The sequence below is a fragment of the Thunnus maccoyii genome, chromosome 7, assembly GCF_910596095.1.
Source record: "Thunnus maccoyii chromosome 7, fThuMac1.1, whole genome shotgun sequence".
Classification (NCBI taxonomy): Eukaryota; Metazoa; Chordata; class Actinopteri; order Scombriformes; family Scombridae; genus Thunnus; species Thunnus maccoyii.
This window is the reverse complement of record NC_056539.1, coordinates 22,414,116-22,429,010: the sequence shown is the minus strand read 5'-3', so window position 1 is coordinate 22,429,010 and position 14,895 is coordinate 22,414,116. Positions and strand designations below refer to the sequence as shown.

Here is a 14,895-nt window from a genome sequence, read left to right as displayed (position 1 = left end):
GATTCAGTGTCCTTTGCAAATAGTCACCTCACCGAGAACAGGGGAACATGAGCCTGGTGGCTTTAGGCCTACAATGCACCCGGTTGTCCTCAACACCTTTGAGGATTCGGTACATTGCCAAACAGGAGTCAGGTGAAATCAGACGCCTTGGAGGACTGTAGGGTGTGTTCCAACTATTGGGGTATTACATTCCTCAGCCTCCCTAGAAAGTCTTATGCCAGGATCCTGGAAAGGCGACTAAGTAACTGTATCTCAGATTCAAGAGGGGCCAACTTTACTCATGCAAGGATACTAGACGGCTCACGTCAGCCCGTCTGGTCTGCTTTGTTGACTCGGACAAGGCTCGTTTCACGATTGCGTCTCTCACAGTGTCTTGTTTGAGTAGCAGTAGGAACATGAGGTGGCGGAGCCATTACTTAAAGCCATTATAACTAAATCAAGAGCTGTGTCTGCGTTCTTGAAAGCAAATCAAGTGTGTTGTCAGTTGGTGTTGTGCCTTCTCACTGGTTTTCTGGGTGTGTGGAACGTCCAGTTGGATGACATCTCTGCTTACTGCAGATGATGAAATTGGGCTATGAAGTGAAGTCAGAAGCCAAAAAAATAATGGAGAAAGTTCCTTCTCCGTGTGAGGACACTCAGGGTCTTGGTCATGAAGGAAGTTAATGCAACAGATTGGTGCATCATCCACAGGAATGTTTATTATACCAGACTGACGTGAGAAGGAGTGAAATGTGGTTTTAGTCTGATCCAGTCCTGCTGAAGGTGATAAAGGAGTCAGTGTGAATGAATACACACAAAACACAGTTCAGGATAATAGTTTGATAGACGCTGGGATGTAACGGCGGACTAATTCCATTTGAGCCAGGAAGTAAGCTTCTGTTTCAGCAAATGTCGAGGAATCTTTGCCTGATGGCCTCGCATTTTTTTCATATTTCTGAACAACTGAGCCATCAGTGTATCGTCCCTGGTCTGGCACTCAACCTCGCTCCTTCTATGAGCCCACAGCTGGTACCATCTGATATCACCCAGCTGATATAAAAATCAATAGCAGATTACAGTGACACATGACCAGAACTTTGTTATAATTTAATGAAAAGTTAGTTTTACATATACAGTTACAGTGAATATAAAGACAAGAACTGTGTCTAAAATTTACATAAAAATAAATAATTCCTTTGAGCTTTAATCACAGCTTTGGACTGTCAAAGGAATCTGGTTAGTTCAAGCACATTTACGTGACGGCAGCTGGTTTTTACCAACCACCAGCGTCAGATGAGGCTGAACTTTCCCGTATCCCCTCCACAACACCACTTCTAGTGCAGTAGGTCTTTAGCCAAATCAGTTTGCCTGTCTCATGTCTGACGTCTTAAAAATCCCCTACCCCACCTTCTCTCCCATGTGCCTGCCAACACGTCCGACTCGGCCGCCTGCCCTCTGTCTCAAAAGACAAATATTTGCCTGTGATGTCGACAGCAGCTAGCTGGTCAGTTGATGAGATCATCGGGTCCAGTGAGTCCATCATTCCCTGTGGTGAGACTGAGTCGCGCTCCTCTGTTGGAGCTCAGAGTCGACCTGGGAAATATATGATTACACCTGTTATAGGTAAAAAAATGTAAAGTATGTGGTTGTTAATTTGCCTTTTATGAATTTGAATAAATGAAAATAATAGAAAAGGTCATGATTTAGCTGTGAAGATGAAAATCTGAGGGGAACAAAAATGATATATATAGTAAAAACAGAAGTTCATGAATGAGTTTGCACTTGCTGTGAGCTTGTAACATATTACATATTCATGAAACCACAGCAGTAACTGACACATTAGAGTCTGAATCTCTTTTTTTAATCAGATCCACAATGAATTCATGCTATCATTAGTTTCATCGGATTGATATAAACATTACGATACAACTTTTATTGTCAGTTTGAGTCCTCAGGCAGTTCTGTTCGAGAGGTTTACACACAGATTAAACATACAGTTACACATATGTGATCCTTTTCATAGACGTATAAAGCACATCAAACAGTCGTGACAATTATGACCTCTGGATTCAGATCTCAGTTAGCAGCACACTGATCTCGGTTTAGCAACAGAATCAACTGATGTATAAAAGGATTTTTCAGCCTGTTGTGTTTAAATTGACGAACTCAAAATCTCCTCCTGGCAGACAGAAGTTGGTACTCTCTGTTTAAAACATGTGAGGAGTCAGAAAAGATGCGGTTAGCAAGTCTGAGCATGCTCTTGTTGTGAGTTACTTGGAGGCAGTGTGCCACGGGTTGGCCATTAATCTTTGCACAAATTTGGATTTGATTATACAGTTTAGTTTTAAGTTTCGCACATAGGCTGCTGAGCCAGGCCGTACTGCAATACACTATGACACTCTGAATAACTGATTTAAAAAACAGAAAAGTAAGCTAGCAACTGGCTCCAGAAGATTTGAGTCCACAAAGAAAGTAAATGCGCTGCTGTATCTTCTTACAGAGCCCATGATAGAGTGGCATCTATCATAACACCCAGGTATTTGTATGAAGAGACTTGTTTAATTTCTATATTGTGATTTATCACTGGAGGCAGCTGACAGTCAGGAGGAAGGCCGAGAATAATTTCCTGTCTTATTAGTATTGATAATAAAGAGTATTTTTGTCCCACCATTCAATTAGCCAGTCAACATTACACTGGTACAGTCTGGGGTCATCGCTGTCAGTCAGCAGAGATAATAAAGTGAAATCATCAGAGTATTTTAAAAGAAACTGGTGGTGCAATCTGCAGTTTACAATGTAAACAGGTGAGTTAATGCTTCAATGTTAGTCCTGATCGGAGAGGAAAGTGTATCATTTATCTTAACTAGCTGGATTCTGTTTGTGAGAAGAGAGTTGTACCAGTAAACGAGGTTTAGATTGAACTGTAACTGAATCATTTTGGACAGGAGTAAATCAGGCTGAATTATATTAAATGCAGATGAAAAGTCCAGGAAAAGAGCTCTTGCATCTGTTTTAGGTTTGTCGAGGTGTTTGGTGATTAGATGCACAAGCGTGACAACTGCATCTTCAATGCTGCAACGTTGCTTGTAGGCAAATTGAAAAGAATCTTGTGTGTTGAGGTGATTTCATAATAACAGATGTAAGTGTTTCTTGGCTGAAAATCATTGTCCTCTTTAGGATATTGTTTTTTGGGAGAGGTTTAATATGAGATGTCCTCCAAGCAAGTGGAATGGTATGAGTGTCAGTTGAAAGATACGTTGCCAGACAGAGTCCGAGGCCTTGCCAAAGGATTTAAAAACATGATCACTAAAGCTGAAGTAGTATGATAGGGTTGAATTGTGGTCAATGATTTGGTTGCGATGGTTTGAACCAAAAAAAAAAAAGATTGTAGAGTTTCCTATTCTGTTGAGAAATGAATTTTTGAATTGTGTCTGTAAAGTGTGTGTGTGTGTGTGTGTGTGTGTGTGTGTGTGTGTGTGTGTGTGTGTGTGTGTGTTTGCTGAACCTGTAAACAGTTAAAACATCCACAGGAGGCTCACTGTCTCAGAGAGTTTCCCTGATAAGAGTGAAGAGTGCAGGTCTCTCTCTCTCACACACACGCTGCACACATGTACAACACATTTACCTCATACTGTGGATATACATTACCACACACACTCTCTCTCTCTCTCTCTCTCTCTCTCTCACACACACACACACACACACATCACATGCAAGAATATGACAACATGTGTGTGTAAATTGTGCACTTAGATACACACTCATACCAGACTTACACCAGTGCATACATAGCATACCTTTACAAACACACCAAATTAAAATTACACACACACACACACACACACACACACACACACACACACACACACACACACACGTGTTGCAACTACTACAGCCACATTTGGCTGTCCGTAACCGCAGACCCCCCCACTCTTTCTCTCTTTCACACACGCGCGCGCATAGTTCGTGTCTTTTTTAAAGACTCCGTCCATGTGCCTGGAAGGAGGAGACAGACAGAGAGAGCCATAGAGAGACAGAGGGAGGGAGGAGTGTATCTTCAGAGAGGAGACTTAGTTCAGCTCTGAAACTCCTCAATCTGGATTTGAAACGAACCTCGTCTTTAACTCTCCGCGTGCAGCTCTCCAAACCGCATGAAACAGTAGCGCATCGCTGAGGAAATGACTCTTTAAAAACCCGCACTGCCTCGACACCCCTTCCCTTTTTCACTCTCTCCATGTTTCGGACTGGAGGCATGTTGCTGAAACACACCGATGAGGGCTCTCCTCCGTCTGTCCGTGCGTCAATGGAAACCCGGCGCGGTGTGAAGGGAGAGGAGAGAGCGCACAAGAGCCGAGGAGCAGCAGGGCACCCGGGGGACGAGGAAGACGAAGATTAGCGGAGAACAAACCAGAATAGGAGCCAAAAACAATCACAAACATGAGTTTACCGAATAACTGTGTGTATCTGGCCCCCTCGGTCCAGGATCGCTACTTCAAGGTGCGCAACGGGAATATCTGCGGGTCTCCGTGCGCCGTCAACCGGCCCATCGACATCGTGCAGAAACGCAGGCGGTAGGCCAGATGTGTTTTTAATCCAGCTGTTACTGTTGCAAACTCGAAACACACTGCTGTCTGTTCACTTTTTAACAAAGTTTCACAATTCTTCCAAATAATCATTAGGCTATATCTTTACTATAATATTAATCATATTATTAATCATATATAGAGTAGGGAACTGCATGTAGCACTCAGTAGTGAGTTTTATCATAATTAATTGTCTTTATCTCCTCTGTTAATATTCCTAAAAGAGTGGACACAACACCATGAAACATGTACAATGTAATGCAACTCAGTACAGTAGCCCTGCAACAGATATGTGAAATTCATAATGATCGATAATTTTGGAGACACTGTCAGAGAAGTGTTAAATCTCCACCTTTAATGTTTTTGCTTATAACTTCATTTCAGTTATTTAAATAACTTACCTAATTATTTTAATTAATTTTAACATGTCTGTTTTAGCAGCACTAATAGCTACAGCATATGTCATCAAAAATATTATTTAAATAAAATTCGTATTACATTATAAGGTGTTCTTGGTATTGTTTCCACTCTCTCCACAATATCTTTGGCACTCAACACTGAGTTCATAAACATTTAACTGGCTAATATATTAAGTTACATTTGTGACCTGTTACACTGCTGCTGCAGGGCTACTCAGTACCTATCAGTTATTATTATTATTATTAATGTATAACCTCTATGATATTTTTGTGGCGACTCTCATTACAGACCTGAGAGATATTTTTGTAATTTTTGGTATTTTTTCCTCTAAAATATTCCAGTAATATTCTGAAAGAGATGTTTCTGTGTTGCTCAGCATGTAACATTTATAGTGACCTTGTATTTGTATCTCTTTATGATTACAATATTTGATACGTTTAATTTTCACAAACACCGGTTGCAGAATTAGTTCAAACCTTTTCATTGTTGTGATTTTTACAACAGTAGTGAGGTCACAAAGAGGCGACATTTTCTGGATTGGCAACATTTCAAGCAATGACGAGTAAGACGGTCAAGGGTCAGAGGCAGTAACTTGCAGGTAATAGATTGAACAAAGCTCAGATCAAAGTCTTTTTAATCTCGGGTGTCAGAATAACATCTATAGTCAGCTGCCCTCTATCTGCCAGGTTTCCTCAGCAGACATAATGCAGTCAGACGGTAAAGTTGAGGTCAGACTGACCAAATCATCCGAGTTTGGTTGTTAAGTGCTGCTTTATTAGTGTAATGGTGACTCAGACAGAATGATGTGGTTGTAGAGGAAGATCTGAGTCAGGATCATCTGAATCCGTGTGTGTATTTGGTGAAGCTTTTAGCGAAAACACAAATATTTATTCTCTCACTACCACTGTGACACTCACCCTTTAATACCCTCCATCTACTGCGTATCTGCAGTCGGATCTTTCTGCTTGTTTGACACACTCTTCAACACACGTAACAGAATGCATGCACTCGTTCACAGCTTTAACCACAGTTTTTCAGCTGACACTATACTATAGTCATTCAGGAAGTCTTGTGTTTGTTAAGGATGGGTTGCAACCAGTTTTATGTTGCATTCATGATGTTTATCGTTCTTTTTTCTCGAGCTGAGTGAGTGATGTGACCTCATGGAGTGAAGTTTTATGTGCACACATAGTCAGAAGGCTGAAAAGTATAATATTAGTACGATAAGACGAAGCACAATCAGAGTTGTAGCCTACTTGCAGTACTCCTTAGTCTTACTCCTACAGATACTATTACTACTAGATAATAGCTGCCATTTCAACTGTTTCATTATGAGAGAACATTAAAGATATTGATTAATGATTAAGTAACAATGATGAGAAAACTGAAGTTATATAGTTCATTCAGCCTCATGTACTACTACAAACACATATTTTTTATTCTCAGCAGACGAGTATACCTGAAAGTGGCTGCTGCCTTAGGAGTCACAGAAGGAAATATGACTAATTTTGCAGCCGGCCTTTGAGAAAGTCAAGACGACGTCAGCCTGCTTGGGCGGGGGAGGGGGATCAAAGTGTCTTTATAATGTCAACCCACCAATAAAAAGCCTTCAAAGGGAGATGGCTAATGAACGCTGAGTCGACCGTATTTATAGGCCTGATGGATCAACCACATGTGTGTAATAACAGTCAGAAAGCAGCGGAGAAAAGTAGAGCGCACACTGTAATCGTCCAAATCCCTTTAACCCTGCACCCTGTGTAGTTTCCATTAATCCCTAGACGGAAACATGCTGCTGCAATCGTCATCGTTTTACCTCATGAAGTTAGAGGTTTACAGTTAGTTTTGGCAAAACAGACGTTCATGTGCATCTGCGCAGATATTTAGCTCCTGCTTTAAGGTTTGTGATGTATCTGATAGTCTCTTCTCAGCTCAGTTTCCTCATACTACTCAGTTACTCACAGTGCCATATTATGTCTTTTCTCGTCCTCGTCCTCTCCTGTCTCGTCTTGTTATATTTTCCCCTCGTTTCCCCTGCAGTCATCCTGTCATATTCTGTCCTGTCATTAGAGTAAGGCAATAAGATCGTATATCAGCAAGAGTTATCTGGTGAGTGGACACTAAAAAAACTAGGTGCTGGTCGTGGCAGTGGAATATATTGAAGAGAAGATGACCGCACACTAAGGTCCAATGATTTAATTACATAACCGACATTTCGATCACCACTTGTCAAATACAGCCTTATATATGCGTCTCACACCTGGTACTAATCCACAAAGGGCTGCAACTAATGATTATTTTCATTATCAATTAATCTGCTGATTATTTTCTTGATTAATAAATTAATCGGTTTGTCTATAAAAGGTCACAAAATAGGTAAAAATGCCCGTTATAATTTAGAGCTCATGATGTCGTCTGCAAATGTGTTGTTTTGTTTGATCGACGGTCCAAACTCAAAAGATACTCTGTTTATTATAATGTATAAGCCTCAAATAATCACATTTGAGAAGCTTAAACCAGCTAATTTCTGGTATTTTGCTTTAAAAAAGTGACCAAAATTATTATTCAGTTATGAAAATTTGAATAATCGACTTATCGATTAATCACCTAATCGCTACAACTCTAAATCCACACTCAGTGACATCAACAATAAGTCACAAGGGTTCATCTGAGTTCATCACAGTCATTGAACATTAAAAGTTAAGATAACACATCAACATATCATTCCATATACATTTTTTGACATGATAGCTTTTGGATATACTCCCAGCTTTATACTCAGATAACTAAGACAACAATCTCAAAGTAAGAGCTACATAGAAATGGACCCATGGGCCTGTATTTATTTAGGCAGTACAAACAATGACATATTTGTAACACTATATTTACAAAACACAACCAAGTAGGCCTGTTTAAGTCCATATCAGATGTTAATGTTTAATATAGTAAGAGTTCTGATTAACCATCACTGTGAAGATCAGTCCAAAAGAACATCATAATACAGAAATTGATTAATCAGTATATACAGTATATTCAATTAACAAGAAGTATTTAAGATCAAATTCAGTGTCAAGCCCATAAGTTGTTTTTAACTGGTGGATCCAGTAAGACAATATTTACCATGAGGCAACATATATTTGTCAATTATCAGAGAATTTGCCTTGCTGTTGATACTATTGGCAGTTATCAATGTCTGAGTATATTAGACCATTGTGGACAATGTTGAAAGTACCAGGAGATTAACTTTTTTGACAATATTGGATTTTGATATGATTGGATTGGAGCAATGTGACAAAGTACCTCAATTTCTCAGGTTTTTCATGTGCTGGATTAACCAAAACCACACCTGGTTTTCCATTTATTTAAAATCACATAAACAGTGAAAGAGGATTTTATATTGTCTACTCCTACCTTTCATTCTTCTCCCAGCTGGGGTTTTTTCCATTATTGCTCTTTTCATCAGCAGATCTGTATTCTCAGTGATGATGATGAGGACTGATGTCAGACTTACTCATCAGGTTTTACCCCGACCCCGCAGTCGAGATCACTGATGTCAGCTGGATATTGTCTCACACAGTGAGAGGAGGAACTAACAGCTCATCAATCTTGATGATAATAATAACAGAGATTATGTCGCTACTTATATTTATTCTGCAGTCACCAAAGTTGCTCTGCACCATAACATCAAAGTAACACAGCCCTATAAGCAGCCATAATAAGTTGTTAAGTAATATTTTAATATTTAAATACAATCATTTTTATTCATACTTTAGTTTAGAAACTATTTAGATTTTCTTCATATGAATAACTGACATAATTTTGATGATCATCATCAACCACATCCCGTGCTATAATCACGTTTTTCAGTCCATTAGTAACATTTTTTTGTGTGTGTGTTTGATGTACTACACGTAGATTAACATGACTCAATAAATTAGAGCTCTGGTGGGGTTTTTTGTTTTTATATCAGACAGGATTTAATCGCTGGGGTCAGAGGCGTTTTGCTCTCAGCACATTGGTGACAGTCATGATGAAATGTGTCGTGTACGTGCAGCCTCGTGCTCTTCGCTGCTTGTGAATTGACACTTTAATATGTCGCCATTCGTAGTAGTTTCACAGACCTTCGCTGAGTCTAATCAATTGGTGTTTTTATAAACATCTAATCAATGCTGAAGAGTTAACAACAACATTTTCTTCATCGCCATAGTTAGATTTTTAAAATTCTAACTGTGTGTTTTGGCAAAGTTTGAGCCAGTTTATATTTTTACAGTTGGTACAGTAGGTTGGTTTGTTGATAACACATATTTTGTACTTTCATTTAATATCTTAATATTTGACAATTTTGTATTCAGTGCCTTAAATGTATCTTTGCTCTCATTCTTATCATACTTTTCTATTGATGTATCTAATAAGATTTGAGCAATAATGTTTCCAAAATTCTGAAAATGGCCTTCAGATATAATTTTTTTTTTTTGTCAGGGTTGAAAAGTATCTGAAACAGCGCTTGAGTTTTCTCTCCGGCTAAACATGGTGCTGAGGCGGTGCCTTTAGGTGAAGGATGGCATGGTGATCAGCGTTGCTAAGGCTTACTGTGTGTTGGAGGTCTGAGGTTTGGCCACAGTGGAGTAAATGACTGCAGCTCTTTATATTTGGACCAGTTTTTAAGTCAGAACCTAACTAACATGAACAAAGCTGCTTAATAATAAATCCTTGGTCAATATTTTTCACTGAAAGGCTTTTACTGTTTGAGTAATGAGTACAGAAGGTAGGAACAGCATGGGATACATTTTAAAAAACATGATAATTAAGTGAATAATTTACATAAGAAATTATCAACATTTGCAGTGTTTGATTCTGTCGATCTTGTCAGACAAAAAGCTCCATCATATCTGGACAACAGTGAGTGGCTATGGAGGTTATTTTATGTCTTTATTATGCAATCAAGCACAATAGGTTTGCAATCAAAAAATAGGTTTGAGAGCAAAACTATCGACACTGATCAAAAAATCTTTTATTGCAAGTAAAATAAATTTGTGATTGAAATGCAAATCCAAAACTTTTGTTCACAAATCCAAAAGTTTTGCTTGCTGTTGAGCTGAATCTCGTGGGCGGGACCTACGCTTAAAGATGTAAGACGCGTCTCTATTGGCCAGTCTTGATCGGAGTGACGGCTTGGCAACATCCACAGTTAGTAAACGAGAGGGAGTTTTGAAGTCCATGAAGAAGACAGAGCGTGAGTGGAGATGACAGAAATAAATGTGGAGGTGTGTTTACACATAACTTCCGTCTTAGTAATGGCAAGAATGTTATGTTTGAACTGGCGCATGTAGATTGCTTTTGTTTAACGATCTGTGATGTCGTAATAGGTTAAAAATTTTATAAATCACACTTTTATTTTACTTTTAATTACAGTGTTGATAGTTTTGCTCTCAAATCTATTTTTTTATTGCAGACTTTTTCTGTTTGATTGCATAATAAAGACACAAAAGAACCTCCATAACTGGCTGAATCTGATATTTCAATTAAAAGGCCAAAATCTGAATGAAATATCAGTTTAACCTGTATAGTTTCCATGCAGGTATCGCCTGACTTTTCGTGCTGTCTGTCGCGTCCCCCCAACCAGTTCAGCAATGAGATCTGACCTTTGATGGTGTCACAACAGGTTCGCCAGCCCTCTGGGCCTCAGCCCATGTCAACACTAAAATGTGACGCACAGTTCACTCTACATAAAGTCAAAGGTCACTGCAAGCTGGCAGCATGTTGCAACATAATGTAAATGAAGAGTCACGTCAGTTCTGACAAGGCACCGAAGTCGTGAGTGTGAGTCAGCTGTGAGTATCACTGACAGTATCAGCGCTCTCATTACGGCCTCCTGCAGCTGGTTTGACTCCACTCACCTGTGCTGACAGTGTTGATATATTTCTCCCTCTTCAGACTGCAGCTCTGTCTGCTTTAGTTTATTTTTATACATGTCACAGTCATCTCATGTCGTGTGTATTTTGTGTATCCCAAATCTAAGTGACATGTATCTGTTGGGTTCTGTTGAGGGGCTGCAGCTCTCCACACTAATGTATTACACTGACTCAACCTCAAGAGCAGTACATATTCTGCCAAAATAAAAGGGTTTTATCCATCGATTTAAGTGTTTCTCTCAGCACTGGGAGATGACGTGTAGAGTAGCTCTGAATGAGTAAGTATGCTAGACGGAGAGTCTGGCACAACTTCACCTACTTCCAAGGTGGAAAATGTGTGTGAGTTTTGACGTTTTTGACTGAGTATGGTGGCAGGAAAATGATAATGAAAATATTTTTTCAAATTTCCTCGCTATGGATTTAAAAATCATCAGACATGAACTTTGTTGCTCATCTGTGGCTGGTAAAGTAAAATATCTGTCTGCCACGAATGATATTTATCCACCAAAATGATTCAGCCACATTTCATGGTCTTCATCAGCTGATGGTCTTTGCTTAGTTGTCATCATGTGTCACAGGTGGTCGTATATCGGAGGAGGGATTGTAGCCCCTGTCTATGTTCAAAGATGTCTTCTTGATCTTTCTCCAGCCGTCTACTGATTCCTAGCCTCGTCACCTTTGACCCCTTCCCAGTCAATGCTGTGACGGCTTTCAGTCATGTGGTCACAGAAAGCTGGCGTTCATTCAGTCTCTTGTCCAGGGTTTGCTGTTTTACTGATGTACTATTCCCAACAGCTGTTGCATGTGATGTCATGATGATGTCATACACCACTCCACTTTTCCTCTCTGGGGTGTCCTTGTCTCTAGAGTGTACCGGCAGAGATCTTAAGAAATAACATTCAACATTTATTATTGTATACATTTTTCTAGAAAGATTAATAATTTCTGTATAAACAGCTCACTGACATTGTTATTATTTTAATCTAACAGGTCAGCGTCATTAAATGATTCACAACAAACACATATTACAGGAATCTGCGCTTCTGCGAATAACAATTTTGACCTCAGATGAGGAGTGACAGGAAGCGGTGACGTGGGGTTGAGGAGTGACAGCAGCGGTTCACTGGACTTGACCCCAAATCGTTGTTAATTCATGGTTGACGCCTCAACCCACTGAACCGCAGGACGCCTCTGCTCCGAGTCCTTGGAGTCTCTCCGCTCCGTTCCTACAACAAACACGCCTCAACAGAAATCCCACTGCGTCCACAAGTTCAGCCAGCTGGTTTCCGGCTTGTATCTTTTTAGCGCGTTTCATAGCATCCTTTGTGCTCTACTCTCTTATTTGGTGGAAAAACAGAACTGCAGTGAGCAGAGCACTGGGCCGGGAATAATTGCAGGCCTGCGAGCTGGTCGATCGGCATTGCAGTGACAACCATGAAACCACAACTGACGTCAGCAGACAAGTGTGACTGTGTTTGTGTGACTGTGTGTGTACTTGTGTAGAATATCACTGCTAGAATACTGGACTGAGTGTTATTCTGACTTCTCTGTGGCTCCAGGGATGATGATGATGATCAACTGAGGGACAGATGAACACTTTACAAAGAGCCTCTGTTCCATAACGGTGTAGCAGGATTAGACAATAGTGTTTTTGATGGACTTTTTACACAATACAAGTGAATGAGGAAATAAGGCATCCGCATGCATCCTGCTCCTGCGCAGTTTGTCACAGGTGAACCTCACCTACACAGACTTCAGGGCTGCGCCCACACAGCAGGATGCCAGGTAGGGAAAGACCAGGGGTTGGACGGGACTTTATACAACTTTAATTTGTTTTGAGAGATGACAAAGACACACCTGGACAGAGAAGATGCAGTGTTTGTATGTGAGTGCTTCAAAGATTATTATTAGAGTATTAAGTTTGTGCAGAGATTAGAACAGTAATGCCAAAAATTAAAATATGAACACAGAAAAAAATCGTGTTTTGCTAAACTAAATTTGGAAAAGAAAAAAAAAAAGTATCTCAAGTGTAATTTTACGGATAGGACACCTGATATTGTGCATGCTAAACAATATGTATACATTGTTAAGTCAAATATGTAAGATATAGATACAAATTAGATTTTACTTTTTCAGTTTTCATTGGGTAATGTAACCTCCTCCTCTTATTGTCGTTAATGATAATAATAAATAAGATTCTGAGTGCTTTATATGAACTAAGCACCTTAAAACAATTAAGACAAAAAAGGCAGAAAAAGACTTTCTCTTCCCCGATATCTCCATCTTGTCGTGTCCCGCTGATGAGCAGTGTGATTGGCTGCTCCTGGGTTGCCCTCAGCTAATTGGAGGAGGAAGTGGCACAATCTTGCCTCACCGCCGGACTCAATCACTGTATACCGAAAGGCGCCAATTAGTGCCATATGAACATGATTAGAGGAACACTCAGCATGGCCTGTTGCTGGGCAAAGACAGACTGTGTGTTTGTGTGTGTGTGTGTGTGTGTGTGTGCGTGTGTGGCCTGAACTTGCCTGTCCAGTTGCGCACCAGTGTGATGTAAGTTTGTTCGATTTTCAGGTCGATGCTGGAGCCAAATCTAGATCTCTACTGCTGGGGCTGTAATCACAAACTGCCTGTGTGTGTGTGTGTGTGTGTGTGTGTGGTTCTGGGTGGTTCTGGCCCAGTGTGTTACCCTCCTAACCAGTTTGTAATGATGTTAATGCTGATCAGCCACTGTATGGATTTTTGCCCCGGCTGGAAGGACAGAGGTAATCACTGCCCATAGACTCCACGATCAATACCCGTCCGGAGGAGTGAATCAACCTTTGAGGCGTCCTGCACTCCAAAAATTTAACCACTTCAGCACTACATCAATCACATTTATATTTTAAGGACCACTCTGCTAAAAAGGCCACCTTTTTTTACAGGTTTTTGTCATTAGTAGTCTGTCCTTTAACCGCAGTAAAACAGTTCAAATATCCAAGACAGCGAACACATAACCTGATAAAATATCTCTGAGCTTTACGTTGAATTATTGCCAGCCTCTGCACTTCCTGTCAGAGGAGAACAAAAGAGCAAATATAATTTATCACTGTATCACAAAAAAATGGCAAATGTCAGGTTTGCCTGTTTGTTTTTCACAAACTAAGATCAAAGGTTTCTTTTTAGACTTTTTGCACTAAGCTTCAACATTCATACAAACAGAAATCCTTCAGAGACACAGAGACCAGCGTGTACACCTGGACATAAAACAGACCAGAATCCAAGGCAGCAAGGCTACTTAGAGTTGACTTACTGTTTCTCAGCCAGGAACACTCATATTAAAATTAAAGGCAGAAAGTTTTTGCTGTACTCTCAGCTGTCAAAAGGTATTCTGGGAAATGTAGGAAATCATTGCTTGAAGTAAAACACTCAGACAGCAACATACAGTAAATGACCACTCAGTGTTACGGCTGCTAATGAAGCATTAGTCCAAAAACTATTAATATATGAACAGATAATAAGGAAACAATCAGTTGATAATCGATTAGTCCATATACAGAAAATTAATCAACAACAATTTTGATTAAGTAAAAATGACATATATTGTAGTTCCAATGTGTCAAATGTGAGGATTTGCTGTTGATTTCTCTTTTGTATCATTTTTAATTTAATTTTTGGGGGTTTTGGTCCGCTGGTCGGACAGAATGAGCAATGTAAAGACATAACTTGAGCTTTGGGAACATGTGTTTGGCTTTTTAAAACCTTTTTTTTTCAAAATTAGTAATTCTAAAAGTATTAACATAATTCTACACACATAATGAAAATATAATCAACATCATTAATGTTAGTTGCAGCCCTAATTGAAACGTTTGCAGTTTGTCTCATTTATAGTATTACAGTAGTGTATTTGACAAAAAGAGATGTTAAACTGTAACTTACAGATGCCTGGACATGACTTGTGGTGAATAGTTGCACAAGTACTTTAGTTTAGTAGTTTCAAATGACTTTTCCACAATATTCAACAT

At 39.6% G+C, this 14,895-nt stretch overlaps 1 protein-coding gene across 5 annotated transcripts in view; it reads left to right on the top strand.

The window, feature by feature from the left end:
* The window catches only part of LOC121899980 (cAMP-specific 3',5'-cyclic phosphodiesterase 4D-like), a 117,835-nt gene that overhangs the window by 73,563 nt on the left and 29,377 nt on the right, over window positions 1-14,895 (top strand). The window contains exon 1 of one of the 5 annotated variants that reach the window (XM_042415801.1): window positions 4,029-4,550. The exons of the other annotated variants lie outside the window; for them this stretch is intronic. Coding sequence (XP_042271735.1) covers window positions 4,417-4,550 — 134 coding nt within the window. The 5' untranslated portion in view covers window positions 4,029-4,416. Of the gene's footprint in view, window positions 1-4,028; window positions 4,551-14,895 lie in introns of those variants that run through there. 5 annotated transcript variants of the gene reach the window in all.